We start from the raw sequence: 15,586 nt of genomic DNA on the forward strand, positions 1-15,586 counted from the left end.
CTGTCTTTTTTGGTACAAAGAAAGAACTTTGAGTAAATTCCGGATCCTTGCTGGTCTGCTGGGACTTGTTGGATGGCCCGTTTTTTTAGCAGTTTTGAAATTTCTTGTACTGCATGTTCCCTTAGACCGGGTGTAACATCTGGAATGAGATTGTTTGATTTTAAGGGGGTGTGGACAAAAGGGATTTTGTAACCTCTGGATATGATAGCCTGTACCCATTTGTCTCGTGTGATGAAATGCCAGGCTTCTGGGTACAGAGACAACCTTCCCCCGACTGCCTCCGAAGGCGGACAGCTGGGCAGCCCCTCAGGGGTGCTGGAAGGGCTTGTCAGAGAAAGATTATCTGCTGCCCTGACTCTGCGGACCCCCTCTGCCCAGCGGGCGGCGTCTATTGTTGTTCCCTCCTCTGCCTCTGGAGGGAAACTCGCCACGTGTGTCAGGCACGGCTCCCTGGGGTTTCCGGAACCAAATCTTTCCACTCTTCTGACCTTTAGGGTATGGTCTAGAGGGAGTGGAAAAACGGACTCCCACGGCAGAGAGAGTCTTGCCTTCCTGCTCACACCTGGTAAGGGTATCTTTCACTTGCGGTCCAAACAGAGCCAAACCATCAAAAGGGGTATTGGTGAAAGATGCCTTGAAGGGATCAGCAAAGTTACATAACCACATCCAGGCATGTCTTCTCAAAGCCACGCCTGTGCCTGCGGCCCTACTCGCCCCATCAGCTGCATACGAAATGAGCCGCATGGAGGAGTTGACGATAGAATTAAGAGTCGCCAGCTGGGAGTTGATCTTGTCATGAGCCCCCACAGCTGATGGATCTTGAAGGGTATCTCCTAGCTCCTTGAGGAGATCCCTCTGGAGACGGGTGAAGTGGCACATGTAATTCAGCGACCGCATGGAGAAGGTTGCTGAAGAAAACATCCGCTTCCCGAATCTGTCCATCGTCCTAGACTCTATTAGGGGGATGGACAGGTATAGAAGTGTCAGCCAACTCCTTTTTTGTGGCCGCTGCTACCACCATGGCATCAACGGGGACACCCTTTGTCAAAAACTGTTTATCTTTAGGGGCCGTAATAAACTTAGTGGGCCTGCGGGGGGTTGGTTCCATTGTGTCCGGGGTTAACCACACCTTTTGAGCCACTACTTCCATCAATGGATCGAAAGGCGGAGACACCCAGGAGGTGGAGGGGCAAGAACCAAACGCGTCCAGGAATACCGACTCGTCCACCTCTACCTAAGGATCTCAAGGATGTCTGAGAAAGAGACATCTTCAGAGGGGATCTTGGGGACCCTTCAGAATCCTCCAAGTCGGTATCTGACATGACAGACTCGGGGGAGTCAACATGTTTCCTCTTACATTTCCTCTTACGAGGGTGCCCCTCTGAAATCTCAGGGGAGGCCTCAGAAGAGGAAGATACACCCAGTGGGGTGACCTGGAAAAAGAAGTTATGTCCTTACCATAACGTTCCATGTGGAGTGTTCATCTCGCCTTGGTTATTACACATGGGTTCGGAGCCGATCCTCGGCTCCGTGCCGGCCGACTGCAAGCTCTGCATCGAGAAGAAGCTCGAGGACATCTAATACCCACAATCCCCCTCTGCCTTTACCTCAGATCTAGTTTGCAAGCAAACCAGACATACAGCACGCACACATGCCAACTATATACATAAAAGTACATATATACAAACATACCAAGAGTATGATAGTAACAGTAATACTGCAACAGCAGAAGGAGAATACTTCAGACCAGGCACCAAATCGAACGTTCTTCCTAAGGGTGGGAAGGGTGGGAGTGTAATAACCAAGGCGAGATGAACACTCCACATGGAACGTTATGGTAAGGACATAACTTCTTTATGTGAGAGTGTTCAATCTCGCCTTTGTTCTTACACATGGGTAGCGCCCCTAGCTCCATGATCCTGAGGAACTCAAGGGAGAACGTTCTTGAGCACAGTGGAACCAAAGGTTGCCCTATCCCTAGAAACCCTGTCCACTTTGTAATGAGAGATAAATGTATGTGGTTTAGCCCAAGTAGCAGCCGCACAAATAGTGTCTAAAGGTAAGCGAGCTGCGTGAGCCAAAGATGTAGACACTGATCTGGTAGAATGTCCTCTGGGTTTTGCTGATAAAGTTTGGTCAGAGGCTTCATAAACATATGTGATACAGTCAGTTAGCCATTTAGAAAGAGTTCGTTTCGTAACTGCAAGACCCTTTCTGCTGTCAGCAAAAGCTACAAATAGTTGATCAGATTTCCTGTGATCTTTTGTTCTATCCAAATAAAATCTGAGTTGTCTATGGACGTCCAGTTTGTGCAACATATACTCCAATTTATTAGAGTGGTTTTAAAGAAGGTGGGTAATTCAATGGACTGATTAATATTACTAGAAGAACAAACTTTGGGAAGAAAGGATGGATTAGTGCGTAGGGATACTCTGTCAGAATGAAATATTAAATAAGGATGTTTGACCGAAAGGGCCTGAAGCTCAGACACTCGTCTAGCAGATGTAATGGCCACTAGAAATAATGTTTTCCATGACAAAAATTTCAATGTGCAACTTGAAGCTGGTTCAAAGGGTGGCAACATCAATTTAGAGAGCAACAAATTTAAATTCCACGGTGATGTCGGACTTCTGACTGGTGGTCTGATATGAAAAGAACCTTTTAAAAGGCTTTACAAAGTCTGTGAGCCATAATAGGCGCACCACATTCTTCTACATGATAGTTAGAAATGGCAGCTAACTGTACTCTTAAAGTAGCCGGGGAAGCTCCTTCATGAAATAATTCAGTCAAGAATTCTAAAACCTTGTTTAACGGAGCTGTAACAGGGTCCAAATGATGTGATTCCCCAGAAGACAAAACGTTTCCACTTACTGGTGTAAGTCTTTGTAGTGGAAACTTTATGAGAAGCTACTAAAATATCTTGAACTGCCGATGTAAGGGGAACTGACCTGGCTAAAAGGAAGCGGAGCAGCCAAGCTGCTAGATGGAGAGATTCTAGAGATGGGTGAGGAACTCCTGACGAGTGAGTCAGTAGATCTGGCTCTGGGTCCAGCATCCAAGGTCCCCGAATGCGGTGATGCAATAGAAAGGGGAACCAAATTTGACGAGGCCAGATTGGGCAATGAGAATAATAGTCCTCTGAAGGTTGTTGGCTTTCTGTAGAAACTTTGCAATCAGGGAAATGGAGGAAAAGCATATAGGAGACCGGGGCCAATCGTGCACCAGCGTCCCTGGGGACTTCCCTGGAGGGGGTAATAGGGCAAAGTAGCTCCTGCATTTGGCATTCATTGGAGACGCAAACAGATCGCAGGTAGGCTGGCCCCATTTGCGAAAAATCCTTCTCGCAACTGACTGTTTGAGGGACCACTCGTGAGGCAATAGTATTGCCCTGCTCAGCCTGTCGGCTTTGACGTTGGATGACCCGGGATGTGCGTTGCGATCAGAAAGCGACCGTGGACTCTGCCCATTGCCAAATTCTCATGGCCTCTCTGCATAGTTGGTAAGACCTGGTTCCCCCTTGCTTGTTTATGTACCAGACTACGGACATGTTGTCTGTCTGAACTGCAATGGTCCCTGGAGGAAGAAGGGGAGCAAAGTGTTGCAACGCCAAAAACACTGCCCTCAACTCCAGAACATTGATGTGCAGATTGTACTCCAGATTGGTCCATTCGCCTTGGACTGTCTGTCCCTGAAAGATGCCCCCCCACCCTATCAGGGAAGCGTCCGTGGTTATCGTCGCTGACGGTGCGTGTAGCACAAATGGTCTTCCGCTGGATAGGTTGCAAGTCTGTAACCACCACATTAGGTGTGATTTGCATGTTTTCGTTATCAATATTTCGTGAGTCAGTGGAAGTTGTTGGAATGACCATTGTGCAAATAGAAGCCATTGTAGCACTCTCATGTGCAGTCTTCCCAATGGTATTGCTATGAGAGAAGCTGCCATGAGACCCAAAACTTTCAGAACAATTTTTGCTGGTGACTTTCTGGACGACAGAAGAAGGGAAATATTGAATTGAAGTGCTACTATTCTTTCTGTCGGAAGTTTTAGAACTAACTGACGCGTATCTAATTCCGCTCCTATGAATAAGATATGCTGTGATGGCTGTAGCAACGATTTTTCGAAATTTACTGAGATGCCAAGGTGTGTACAAAGTTGTAGGGTGTAATCCCTGGCTTGTATCAGTTGACGCCTGGTGGTGGCAGACAGGAGCCAGTCGTCCAGATACGGAAACACCTGGAATCCTAGGCGCCTCAGATGAGACGCTACCACTGCCATGCATTTGGTGAAGACCCTGGGGCTGTGGTCAGGCCAAAGGGCAGGGCTCAAACTGATAGTGACTGGCTCCCAGCCGGAAGCGCAAATGATCCCTGGACGCTTTGGCCATTTTGATGTGGTAGTATGCGTCCTTCAGATCTATTGAGCACATCCAGTCGTCCTTCTGTAAGAATGGAAGGATCGATTGAAGCGTGACCATTCGGAACTTTTCCTTCTTGACAAAGGTGTTGAGATGACTTAGGTCCAGAATTGGCCTCCAGTCCCCTGTTTTCTTTGGAACTAAAAAGAACCTTGAGTAAGTTCCGAATCCTATTTGGTCCGCTGGGACTGGTTGGATGACTCTTTTTCTAGCAGCTTTGAAATTTCTGTAGCTGCTGGGTCTCGCAGATGGGGTGGTACATCTGGGAGTTTTCTTTGGAATGGGGGTGGATAGAAATGGGATTTTGTAACCTCTGGTAATAATGCTTTTTACCCAATTGTCTGAAGAAAGGTTTTGCCAGGCCTGAGGGTATAAAGCTAAGCGACCCCGACTGCCTCCAGAGCAGGACAGTCGGGCCTCCTCTCAGGAGTGCTGAAAAGGTTTGCCAGGGAGGTTATCCCTGTCACCTTGGTTTTGCGGACCCCTCTGCCGCCAGGGCGGCGTCTTCCACCTCTGCCCCCTCTGCCTCTAGAGGGCATCACCCTGTGTGTATGGGAAAGATCCTTGGGGTTTTCGAAACCACATTTTCCCACCACGTTGCCCTTTGGGGTACGGTCTGGAAGGGTGGAAAAACGGACTCCGACAGCAGACAGAGTCTTTCCCTCCTGTTCACACCGGGTAAGGGTCTCCTTTACTTTAGGGCCAAAAGTGTGGCTCCATCAAATGGGGCGTTAGTAAAGGAAGACTTGAAGGCTTCCATAAGCGAACATAAGCGCATCCAGGATTGCCTACGAAGAGCAATCGCTGAAGCCGCTGCCCTACTCGATCCTTCGGCTGCATAGGATATCAGCCTCATGGACGAAGTTCACAATGGACGTAAGGGTGTTGAGATGCGCTGTAACTTTCTCTGAGACAGCGGCATCTGTAGCACCCTGGAGGGTATCTCCAAACTCTTTGACTAGATCCCTCTGTAAACGTGTAAAATGGGTCAAATAGTTCAGGGAACGCATAGAGAAAGCCGCTGAACTGAAAATGCGCTTCCGTATCTGTCCATGGTCCTAGAATCTTTGTTAGGCGGATGGACAGATGAGGAAGACTCCGACATCTCCTTTTCGTGGCGCTGCCACCACCATGGCGTCTACTGGAACTCCTTTGGTAAGGTAAGCTTTGTCCTGTGGTGCCGTGATGTACTTATTTGGCTTCCTAGGGACTGGTTCCACCGTGTCAGGGGTCTCCACGCCTTCGAGCAATTAATTCCATTAACTCATCAAAGGCGGAGTGACCCAGGAGGAGGAAGGACGGGCACCAAATGCCTTCAGCAAAACTGACTCATCCTCAGAAGGGGGGAGGGCTTGCCAGTCACCTCTCTGTTTAAGGATCTCCAAGATGTCAGAACAAGAGACATCCTCTGAAGGTGACTTAGGGGACCCTTCTGACTCATCTAAGTCAGTATCAGATGTCAAGGATTCTTGTGGAGAATCCAAGTGTCTCCTCTTACACAGTCTTTTCCTAGGAACTTCTTCGTGGGGAGCATCCGAAGAAGCCTCCGAGGAAGAGGGGCCTCCAGGGGTGGCTGAGACACTGGTGCCCGACGCTTGGACGTGGCCGTGGGTGCAGAGGAGGATAACGGTCCTTTGCGGGGAGGAGAAGCTGTACCTGCTGATGTGGTTGTCTGGGTAGACAACACCTTCCTCATGAGGTCGAAGGCCCCCGGGTCCCGAGTCGAGGTATCTCCCGGTTCCGAAGAAATGGGAAGAATCCCCGAAACAGGAGCCGAAGGCACCGACCCCGAGGACGGAACCGAATCGATCCGTGCCGAGGCCCCGAGAGGGAGCGTCGGAACCGAAACATCGGTCCGACTCTCGGTCCCGGAACCAAGGACAGATCTTCGGCCCCGAGACTCCGGTACCGGATCGGATGGAGTCGAGGTAAACGGTGCCGACCGAGAAAAAGACGGTTCTGGCACCGAGGGCTCCACAATCATCAAGTCAGCTTCTTCCGGCTCCGAAGACTGAACAGGTCTCGGAGGAGGAACAGATGGAGATAGTGGCAGGCCTTCAAGTCTCGACATCAACTGAGAGGAGACCAAAATAAGCTTGGACAGGGCCGTATGCTCCATAAGTTTCTGCACCACACGGTCCACGTCGGTGTCGGAAAGGGCTCTAGAAGAACGAGTCGAAGGGATCGAAGACGGAGCCGACCTCAACAGAGTCGGTGGAGGGAGCTCCGTCACCGGTTCCAAGACTCGAGGCTCGAACTGCCAACAGTTGAACACTCGGCCCCAAGTCTGTGGAACCGGTGATCTAACTAGACTCGAAGAGCTCGGAGCCGATGACTTTGGCTCCGACGCCTCGACTTCAAGACTTGGATGCCTGGTCCGAAGCATCCAGAGCCTCCTGGAAAGAGGGTTTCAGCAATCCTCTATCCATCAGTTTCCTGCGCCTATCTGTCATGACCCTCCCACTAAAAGAGTGACAAATAGAGCAGTCCTCTTGTAAGTGGAGAGGGCCAAGACAGTAGACACAGGAACTGTGGTTGTCTGTGACCGACATTTTTTGGCCACACTGACAACGTTTGAAGCCAGATTTTAATTTTTCTGACATAACAACAAGAAAGACAGACAGTCCAGTAATTAAAAGTCACTTCCAATGAAAAAACAGTCAAATCCGTAATAAGTGTCAATTCCTGTAATAAAGCAGACTACAACAATACTTAGTCAAAGTTATTCAAGTAGGGGTGGTAGGCCCCGAAAAACTCTGTACCCTTTAGTTAAACTAAGTAACTAATCTAAGGAACCGAGATATCAAAGTCCACTCACACACCTACTCTAACTATTCATAGACTATATTTAAAGAAATTTTTTGAAAAGTTTAAACAGAAAGATAAATTCTTATCTGTAAAAGCCTCGAGCTAGTCCCCAGCGATGCGTATGCAGCAGCGGCAAACTAGATCTGAGGTAAAGGCAGAGGGGGATTGTGGGTATTAGATGTCCTCGAGCTTCTTCTCGATGCAGAGCTTGCAGTCGGCCGGCACGGAGCCGAGGATCGGCTCCGAACCCATGTGTAAGAACAAAGGCGAGATTGAACACTCTCACATCATTTGATCCCCTCGCTTGGGGTCTGGAGGAGGAGCAGAGACTGAAGCAGGCACCCTGGGGGGAGGAGCTGAAGGGGCTGATCGAGGTGCAGACTCGGAAGTCAGCACGCTCCTCATGACCTAGAAGGCACCCCTGTCCGGCAGAGAAGAGGGGCCTAGCTCCGAAGAGACAGGAATCCTCTCCAGCACCGAAAGGGACGGCTCCGAGGCCAATGTAAGAGCCGAGCTTACCTGCGCCGAGGCTCAGAGAGGGAGAACGGGGTCGGACTAGGGTCTGATGCCACTCACCCCCTTGGAGCCGACGAGGGAGTCTCGGCGATCAGATCCCTCCAAGGACGGAACCATTGAAGAAATCGGAGCAGACGATGGAGTCGAAAGGGGAAGCATCGGCGCCGACGTTTCCAAGATCCGAGCCCCAACAACCTCCGGCTCCGAACTAGCAGGAGGAGTCGGAGGAGGAACTACTTCAAAAACAGGAACAGCCACAGCCTGATGAGGAGGGCTAGTTAACATTTTAACCAGGGCCTGCGATTTGAGGAGTCTACTAACCACTCTCTCCAAGTCATGATCGGATAGCCTCGAGGACCGAGAAGAGTGGGACCGATGGCTCCATTCAGATTGTAGTAAGGGCGACCCCGGAGCCGAGCGAATCAACTCTAGGGATGGTGACCTAGATCGCTTACGGCTCCCTGACGGTTCTGACACCAAGGTCGGAGCAGAGTGAGATTTAGATACTTTGGTTCTGGCCGGAACCGAAATGGAAGCAGACGCTCCACCTGGCGACGGCTCCGTACTGGGAGCCGATAACTTGGTGGGCTTAGGGGTTTTCGCTGGCTGAGACTTCGCCGGATACCCCTCAGGTTTTAGTAAACCCCTGAGTATCAACTTGTTCCTACGCTCCTGCAGATCTCTCGGACTAAAGGCATGACATACCGAGCAAGAGTCCTACAGGTGTAGGGCGCCCAAACAATAAACACAAGAAGTGTGACCGTCTGTCAGAGACATTTTCTGACAGCACGAGTCACACTTCTTGAACCCTGATACCTTGGTATCCTTTGACATGCTGAAGAAAAAGGGATACCAACGGAAGTGTATTAGACTAGTGTAAAGAAACACACACACTCACACACACACACTAGTCCCACACCTTCACACAAAAAAATTAAAGAGAGTAACAATACTAGCAAAAATAAAAAGAAATTTATCTTTAACTACAACGGCTAAACACTACTTCGTACTGGAAAAAGGGTTTATAAAAGGGAAGGGGATGGCCTCTAATTTAAACGGCCTACTTTAGGGAGATGGGGGGGGGGGGACTCTCCAAGTAAACCGAGTTTCCTAAAAGGCAGAAAACACAGGTACTACAACTAATCTAACAGTACTACACTACTAAAACAAAAAAGCTTGAAATATATACTAAATTTTAACAACTAATTATCACAAAAAGATGAATACGACCTGAGCCAGTAAAGCGCAACCTCGTAGCTGAAGCGGCAAACGAGATCTGGGGATCTAGCGCAAGGTATTGTGGGATATAGGGAGGCCTCGAGCCAGTAAATAGCTCTCGAGCTTTAGAAAATGGCCGAGTCGGAACCGAACCCAATAAGCAAGAATGAAGGCGAGAGAGACAACTTAACATTGTCTCTTGGCCGACTTGACCTTCTCTTTCTTTGCTGAGTGAGACTTGGAGGATGAAGAAGAACTGGCTAAGTCCTCCTCGAAGGAAGGCTAAAGACCACCTTTCAGCATTAATTTGTTCTTTCTTTGGAGCTGAAGGAGTGACAGAAAGAACAAGTTTCCTGTAAGTGAATGGCTCTGAGACAGTAAATGAAATGTCTGTGCCCATCAGTAATCAACATATTTTGGGAGCACTTAAGGCACTTTTTAAAACCCAAAAATTTATGATCTTTGGATTCTTTCGACATGTCTACAAAAAGGAAGTTCTATAAAACAGAAGAGAGGACAAGGTCCTCTAACTTAAATGGGCCTCGCCCTTTAGGAAGCTACACACAAAACACAATAAGGACTAAGTCCTCTAACTTAAACGGGCCTAGCCCTTTGAAGAAAGTCATAAAGTTAATAGAGGACAAGGTCTTCTAACTTAAACGGACCTAGCTGTGGAAACGGGAAAGAAGCTAAGTCAGAAAATACCACAATAGTAAATATTAAACAGAAGTCAAAAACTAGTCAACAATGATAAACGACAGTGCACACAATATACTATTATTATTGAAAACTAGTCAAAAAACAAGGTCCTAACCAAATGCAGACCTACGGTAGTAGGAACTATGTCAAAAACTAGCACACAGAAGGATATCACACAGAGAACAAAAATAGGCCTAAAACAGCCAACAAGTTTCTCAACACTAACTATGTAAATTTAGCAAAACACACTACTATTAAAGATCTGTGAAAAACTATCACTAAGACTAAGTAAGCTACACTATTTCATATGAAGAAATATCAATAAAACTGCAATAATAATGAAAAATATTCAACTTAGCCACGGCCAAGCAAGAAGCACTTCTGAACTCGTAGTCGCAGCAAACGAGCTCTGGGGATTCTTACTAGTGCACTATAGGATACCTCCTTGCCACCAGCCAACTAAGAGACTTTGAGCTTTGTAAATCGGCCAAGTTTGAGCCGAGGATCAGCACCAAACCCATATGTAAAAAGGTGAGATAGGACTATAGGACATCAGGCTTTACAATAAGAGGAAGAAATTGCTAACAGTAAGAGGTACCGAGCCATAAAGTGGAAACATTCCCTCCTCAGCTTAAACAAGCAAATAATACTTCTTGTGAAGTCCTCCAAAGCTAGCTATGAATCCAAATTAGCTTCCTCAACTAAGAACAACCATAAGGCATTCTTTAGTTATACCCGTAACCTAAAAGGAAAGGCCCAGATTAGATAATGACACCACATATACTGAGCCTGTGGACATTGCTAACCTGTTAGCTGACAGGTTTTGTGAAAACTTCACTCTCCTGTTCCCACCACACTTACAAGACATCCCTATCACCTGTCTTCTACCTTGTATCTCTAAACAGCAGGTCATGAACACCCTCTCTAAGGTAAAAAATACAGCATTCATGGGACCTGTTAACATTCCAGGTTGCATACGCTCAAACAAGAATTAGCAATGCCACTGGGTAGTCTTTTCAATTATAGTCTAAGCACTGGCTTAGTCCCAGCTGAATGGAAAAAGGCCACCGTTATCTCCTTGCACAAAGGTGGTGTTTCCATTGACCCCGGGAACTACAGACATATTAGCCTGACTAGCCATATCTGCAAGGCCATGGAGAGAATCATCATGAACCTTATCAACAAAGATATGTGCAATCTCAAAACATTTGACCCTACTCAATTTGGATTTGTCAAAGGGTGAGATCATGCCTGTTAAACCTGGTAAACCTCTTTGAGACAGTCACCAAGGCCCTTGATAAGGGGAAATCTGTGCATACAGCCTACGCAGACTTAGCCAAGGCTTTTGAAACTATCCCCCACTCAGACATAAATGACAAACCCACCCAGCTACATATCAACCCCTATAGCATTAGATGGGACTAACTGGCTCATTGATAGAACCATATAGTCAAAATTGGGGAATCCACCTCCAGCAGCAGACCTGTAACCAGTGGTGTACCATAGGGATCAGTCCTGGGACCTCTACTGTTTGGAATCTATTTCTCCTAAGCACAAGCTAAAACTAAAGGTCTGTGGCTGACAAAGTTTGCTGATGACTGCAAACTGGGAGCGTTCATAGAATCTCCAAACGATGTCAACATCATACAAGAGGATCTTTACACAAACAAATGGCTGGTGCCAAAGTCATGACTTTAAACTCAATGCAAAAAATGTCCCTCTTCATCAAAATCAGTATCCTCTGTGACAGACTCCATTGGGAAGTCTGTGCGTCTCCTTTTGCGCATTCCCTTCTGGTGCACCTCCTCTGTGGGGTGTTCTGGAGAGGTGTCAGAAGAGAGGGCAAGTTCCTCCACTGGAACTGGCTGAAGACTCATTGGAACTGGCTGTCCCTGTGGAATAGGTCTGACTGACTCAGAGCTCAGAACCAATGAGAGAAAAGTGGTAGAATCCAAAATATGATAGTTCTCTTTGGAGTAAAAGAGCCCTTTCTATCACCGCAAAAGCTGAAAGCCTGGGAAAAGCTTCAACCCAGCCCCCCGGGAGCTGAAGTTCTCGAACGCAGATTTAAGCCACCCCCAGATCCCGGCCTGGAGGATGGAATTGGATCCAAATTGCCCAGGGCAGAAGCTCCATGGGGGAGGGATGTATCTGACAAAACTGGAGCTGAATCTATCTCCTCTGATCCAACTCCAAAACTTCTGCTCCAAAACCTGTTCTGATCCAAGAGTATCAGAGCAGAACCAGTCAAGGAAACAGTTGGAGTGGAAGTAGTAACTTTACTCAGATCCAACACTGAACCTCTTTGGGATCACAGATCATGGGACTCCAAAACTACTAGATGGATCAGAGAAGGAGAAATGATTGCTTTAGCTGTAACAGGTATACTCATGGATTCAATAGGGGATGCAGCTTCTAAGACCCCCATCTGGATTTGAGCTCTGAGGAACTTTCGCATCATCCTATCCATAGCTGTTTCCAAGAAGCTTCTGGAGGACCTAGAGGAAGTGGTGGATGGGAGTCTGGAATGCTTCTCTGGAATTTGAAGAAGCTGAGTAGGCAAGGTGGGCAAAATTGGCTTCAAGTCACAGTCCGCAGTTGCACTCCTAAAAATGTATCCAGCTTTGGATCTAATGACCTGACTGAGGATTCAAGGGGGGGGGGGCTGCTGGACATACTGTTATGATGGTGGGAGCTGATGCCTTAGGATCCAAAAGCTTCAGATCTGAATGCTGGGTCTTTAGATCTGACAAGATCGGATCCAAGATTTTTCTGTTTTTTGAATGCAGCTCCGACAAAGACCTAGGGGGCTCCAAAGAAGCAGACTTGCTAGTTTTTGAAGGGGTTTAAGCCAAAGATGAAGAAGTAGAGGGAAGAATACCCCTTAAAATTTGTTTGTTCCTTCTATCTGCCAGGCCTCTAGGATTAAATGTAGAACAGATTCTACAAGGTGTGTCCAAGTGCCCGGCTCCAAGACAATAAACCCACTCATTGTGGGCATCTGAGTTTGGGGTCTTATGCCAACAAAAAATGCATTTTTTAAAACTTGTTGGTTTGTCTGACTTAACTACAGAAAAGGGAACAAACTATCAGAAGCAATAGCAAAAAAGAAACCACAACTTTTTTTTTTTTATAAGAAATAGAAAGTGACAGAAAAATTGCCAGCAATGTTAATATATAGAAATACCCTGGAAAAGGAAGGGCAAAGAGAAAATACCAGTGGTAATAAAGAGATACTATCAAAATAGTATGGAAAAAAGGAGAAAGCTTTTCCTAATGACCAGCGAATAACTAGAGGGAGGGGAAGTCAAAAGTCTAGAAAAAAAGAACCTTTTAGAATAGAAAAATTTCAATAAATGCACAATATAAGCTCTATAATCGTTCAAGAGTGGAAACTGCGTCTGTTCGCGATGGCAGCAAACGAGATCTGAGTGAATGGGGGTGGGGTAGGGCATTATGGGTAGACAGAGGAGCTGAACAGCTGGGTCCGAAGTCTACTATATATGTCTGAGTCAGATCTGAGGATCGGATCCTAACCCATAAATTGAGGAAGAATGAAAAGGACATCAGATGCATAATCTTATCAAGCAGCAAAATTTTAACAGTGACATCACAGGTTGCTAAAATGGTAATTGGAAATAAAATGTCACCTGCAACTCTTGTATAGCTTTACGCTGGGCTTCCATTGTCCTTTTATTTTCTTGCAGTTTTTTCTCCTTTTGTCTGTTGTCAGTATCGATGATCATCTTCCATCTCTTGATCTTGTCAGCTTCCTCATATAACCTTGAGTAAAGCGGACCTATGTGTTCCAAGTTCTAAAAATATAAATATAGACACATATAATCTCCCATAAATACAATTGTATGCATTCTGCAAAATTTATTTTAATACAAAAGAAAGTAAACAAAAATGCATTTATAACTTCCTTATTTTTGGCCCAGACACCCATTTGACTACAGGCCCCATCAGCTGCTGGAACCACAAAGTGAACCATTTATTCTCTGTAAATAGCATCAACGTGGATATCACTACACTACTTTGGGGATTCTTTCTTTCCAGGAATAATTTTTCCTTTCACTGTCTCAATCTCGTGGTGACCATTGGAGAACAGGGGATTTTGCTTTCCTTTTTTCACTAAAGCTGCACTGCTTATGTCTCAAATACACAGCAGTATTATTTTTTTGGACACAAATGCTTGTATCAAAAATGAACAAAAATGTATATAAGTAGCAAAAATTTATTTTTGCAGGCTGACAATTCCCAGCCCCCAGTATCACCTGCACCCACCTTATTTAACTCTTGAGATCACAAAAATTCTATGAATAAGCACAATTCACTTGATAGTACATTTTTCATTCCACCTTCTCTCCCATACTGCAGTGCCATTCAGTACACAGATGCTAAAGTCTGTCAGAGAAAACAATACTCTTGCCATAAGATGTCTAAGCCCACAAAAAAAAAGACAACTAAATACACTTAAATACTTCTCTATGAGGAATTAAGCTGGAGCTTGTGTAATGCAACAAGTAGCAATTCTCCTAGTTCTAATTATTATTTTGCTAAGCCATGTCTTCCCTGACAATACATGCAACATTTCAAGCAATAACGTTCTGCATGCATCTGCATAAACCTACCCTTATGATAAATTTGCATGTCTTAGGTTGTTTAGTGCCTGTGTTAGTCTCAACCCTCTATAACAGTCTATTCATCAATGGATATACCCACATTCTCAGGAAAGAGTAGAATGCTTCAAAGTCTTCTTACTAGCAAGAACTCTAACACCTTAACCAGGAGGGCAGTACTGTCTTCCCAAGAAACTGAGATTATGTTATCTCCTTCTTTGTAAAAGTACTTGGATGAATGCTACTTGGACAGTTTACATCAGCCAACAAGCAAAGATGCATTAACGTCATTTAACAAAAGGCTGGCTGTTACACTTAATGATAAAGTAAAGTTGTTTAAGAAAACTTACCATAACAAATGATGTTCGAATGATCACCACTGCAGTAACCATAGCTATATGGGTTATGTCCTGCACAGGATGTAACAGCCTGACAGGGTCCAGAACTAAGAGCATGCTCCACATGCCCAAACTGTTGACAATTTGAGCAAAAATGAAGAAATCAGCAGTTTTGGTGCCAAGCTCTGAAGGGCTCCATACCAACAGTTTTAGTGCAAAGCCCTTCAGAGCTTTCTTGCCAAAAAAAAGGAAGGCTACAGCCCTGAAATAGATCAATGCTAGGTAATAAAAAAATCAAAGTCCTCACCCTGGCATCAAAAAATGTACAAAAATAGGGATGTGGGGAGGGCAGCAGTGATCATTCAAGCATCTGCTGTTATGGCAAGTTTACTTACACAACTGTATTATGCTAATCATTTTATCACTGCCGCAGTAATCTTAGCTATTATGGGTATGCAACCATATCTTATACTGACTTGGAGGAGTAAGGATTAAGGCCCAGAAGCCCCTGGAGAATGGTCATAGCAAAAGCCTGCTCTAAATCTGGAAACAAATCTGCTTTCTAGATTGTAGTGCTTTTTAAAGGTATACAGAGATGATCAAGTTGCTGCTTCTAGAATACTTGTGGAATACACCCTTTCAAAACAGAAAGTGATGAAGCCAACACCCTGATAAAGTGTGTCTTGATCCTGCGTGGAATTGACTTGTAATAGCATGCGACAATTATTTGGTGATGGTCTGCTTTGACACAAGTTGTCCTTTTATTTTACTTTCATAAAAGATGGAAAACTCATCAGCATTTCTGAAGGTTTTAGTGCTGTCAAAATGATATCTGAGTTGGCTGCGGTTATTCAGAGTAAGAAGAATCCTTTTCCCCTCATTTTTAGGTTCTGGAAAAAGACAGGCAGGTGGATAGCTTGGCTCAAACTCTTGGGTACCACTTTAGGTATTAAAGAAGTATTAGTTCTCA

At 45.7% G+C, this 15,586-nt stretch overlaps 1 protein-coding gene across 1 annotated transcript in view; it reads right to left on the bottom strand.

Annotated features, from left to right (window-relative positions):
* Positions 1-15,586, bottom strand: part of LOC122805772 (synaptonemal complex protein 1-like) — a 2,217,039-nt gene that overhangs the window by 1,518,580 nt on the left and 682,873 nt on the right. The window contains exon 3 of the mRNA XM_044076040.1: positions 13,307-13,471. Within this exon, the coding sequence (XP_043931975.1) occupies positions 13,307-13,471 (165 nt within the window). The remainder of the gene's footprint in view (positions 1-13,306; positions 13,472-15,586) is intronic.

The sequence above is a fragment of the Protopterus annectens genome, chromosome 7.part0 (genome assembly GCF_019279795.1).
Source record: "Protopterus annectens isolate FY-2018-M chromosome 7.part0, PAN1.0, whole genome shotgun sequence".
NCBI classification, from domain to species: domain Eukaryota; kingdom Metazoa; phylum Chordata; order Ceratodontiformes; family Protopteridae; genus Protopterus; species Protopterus annectens.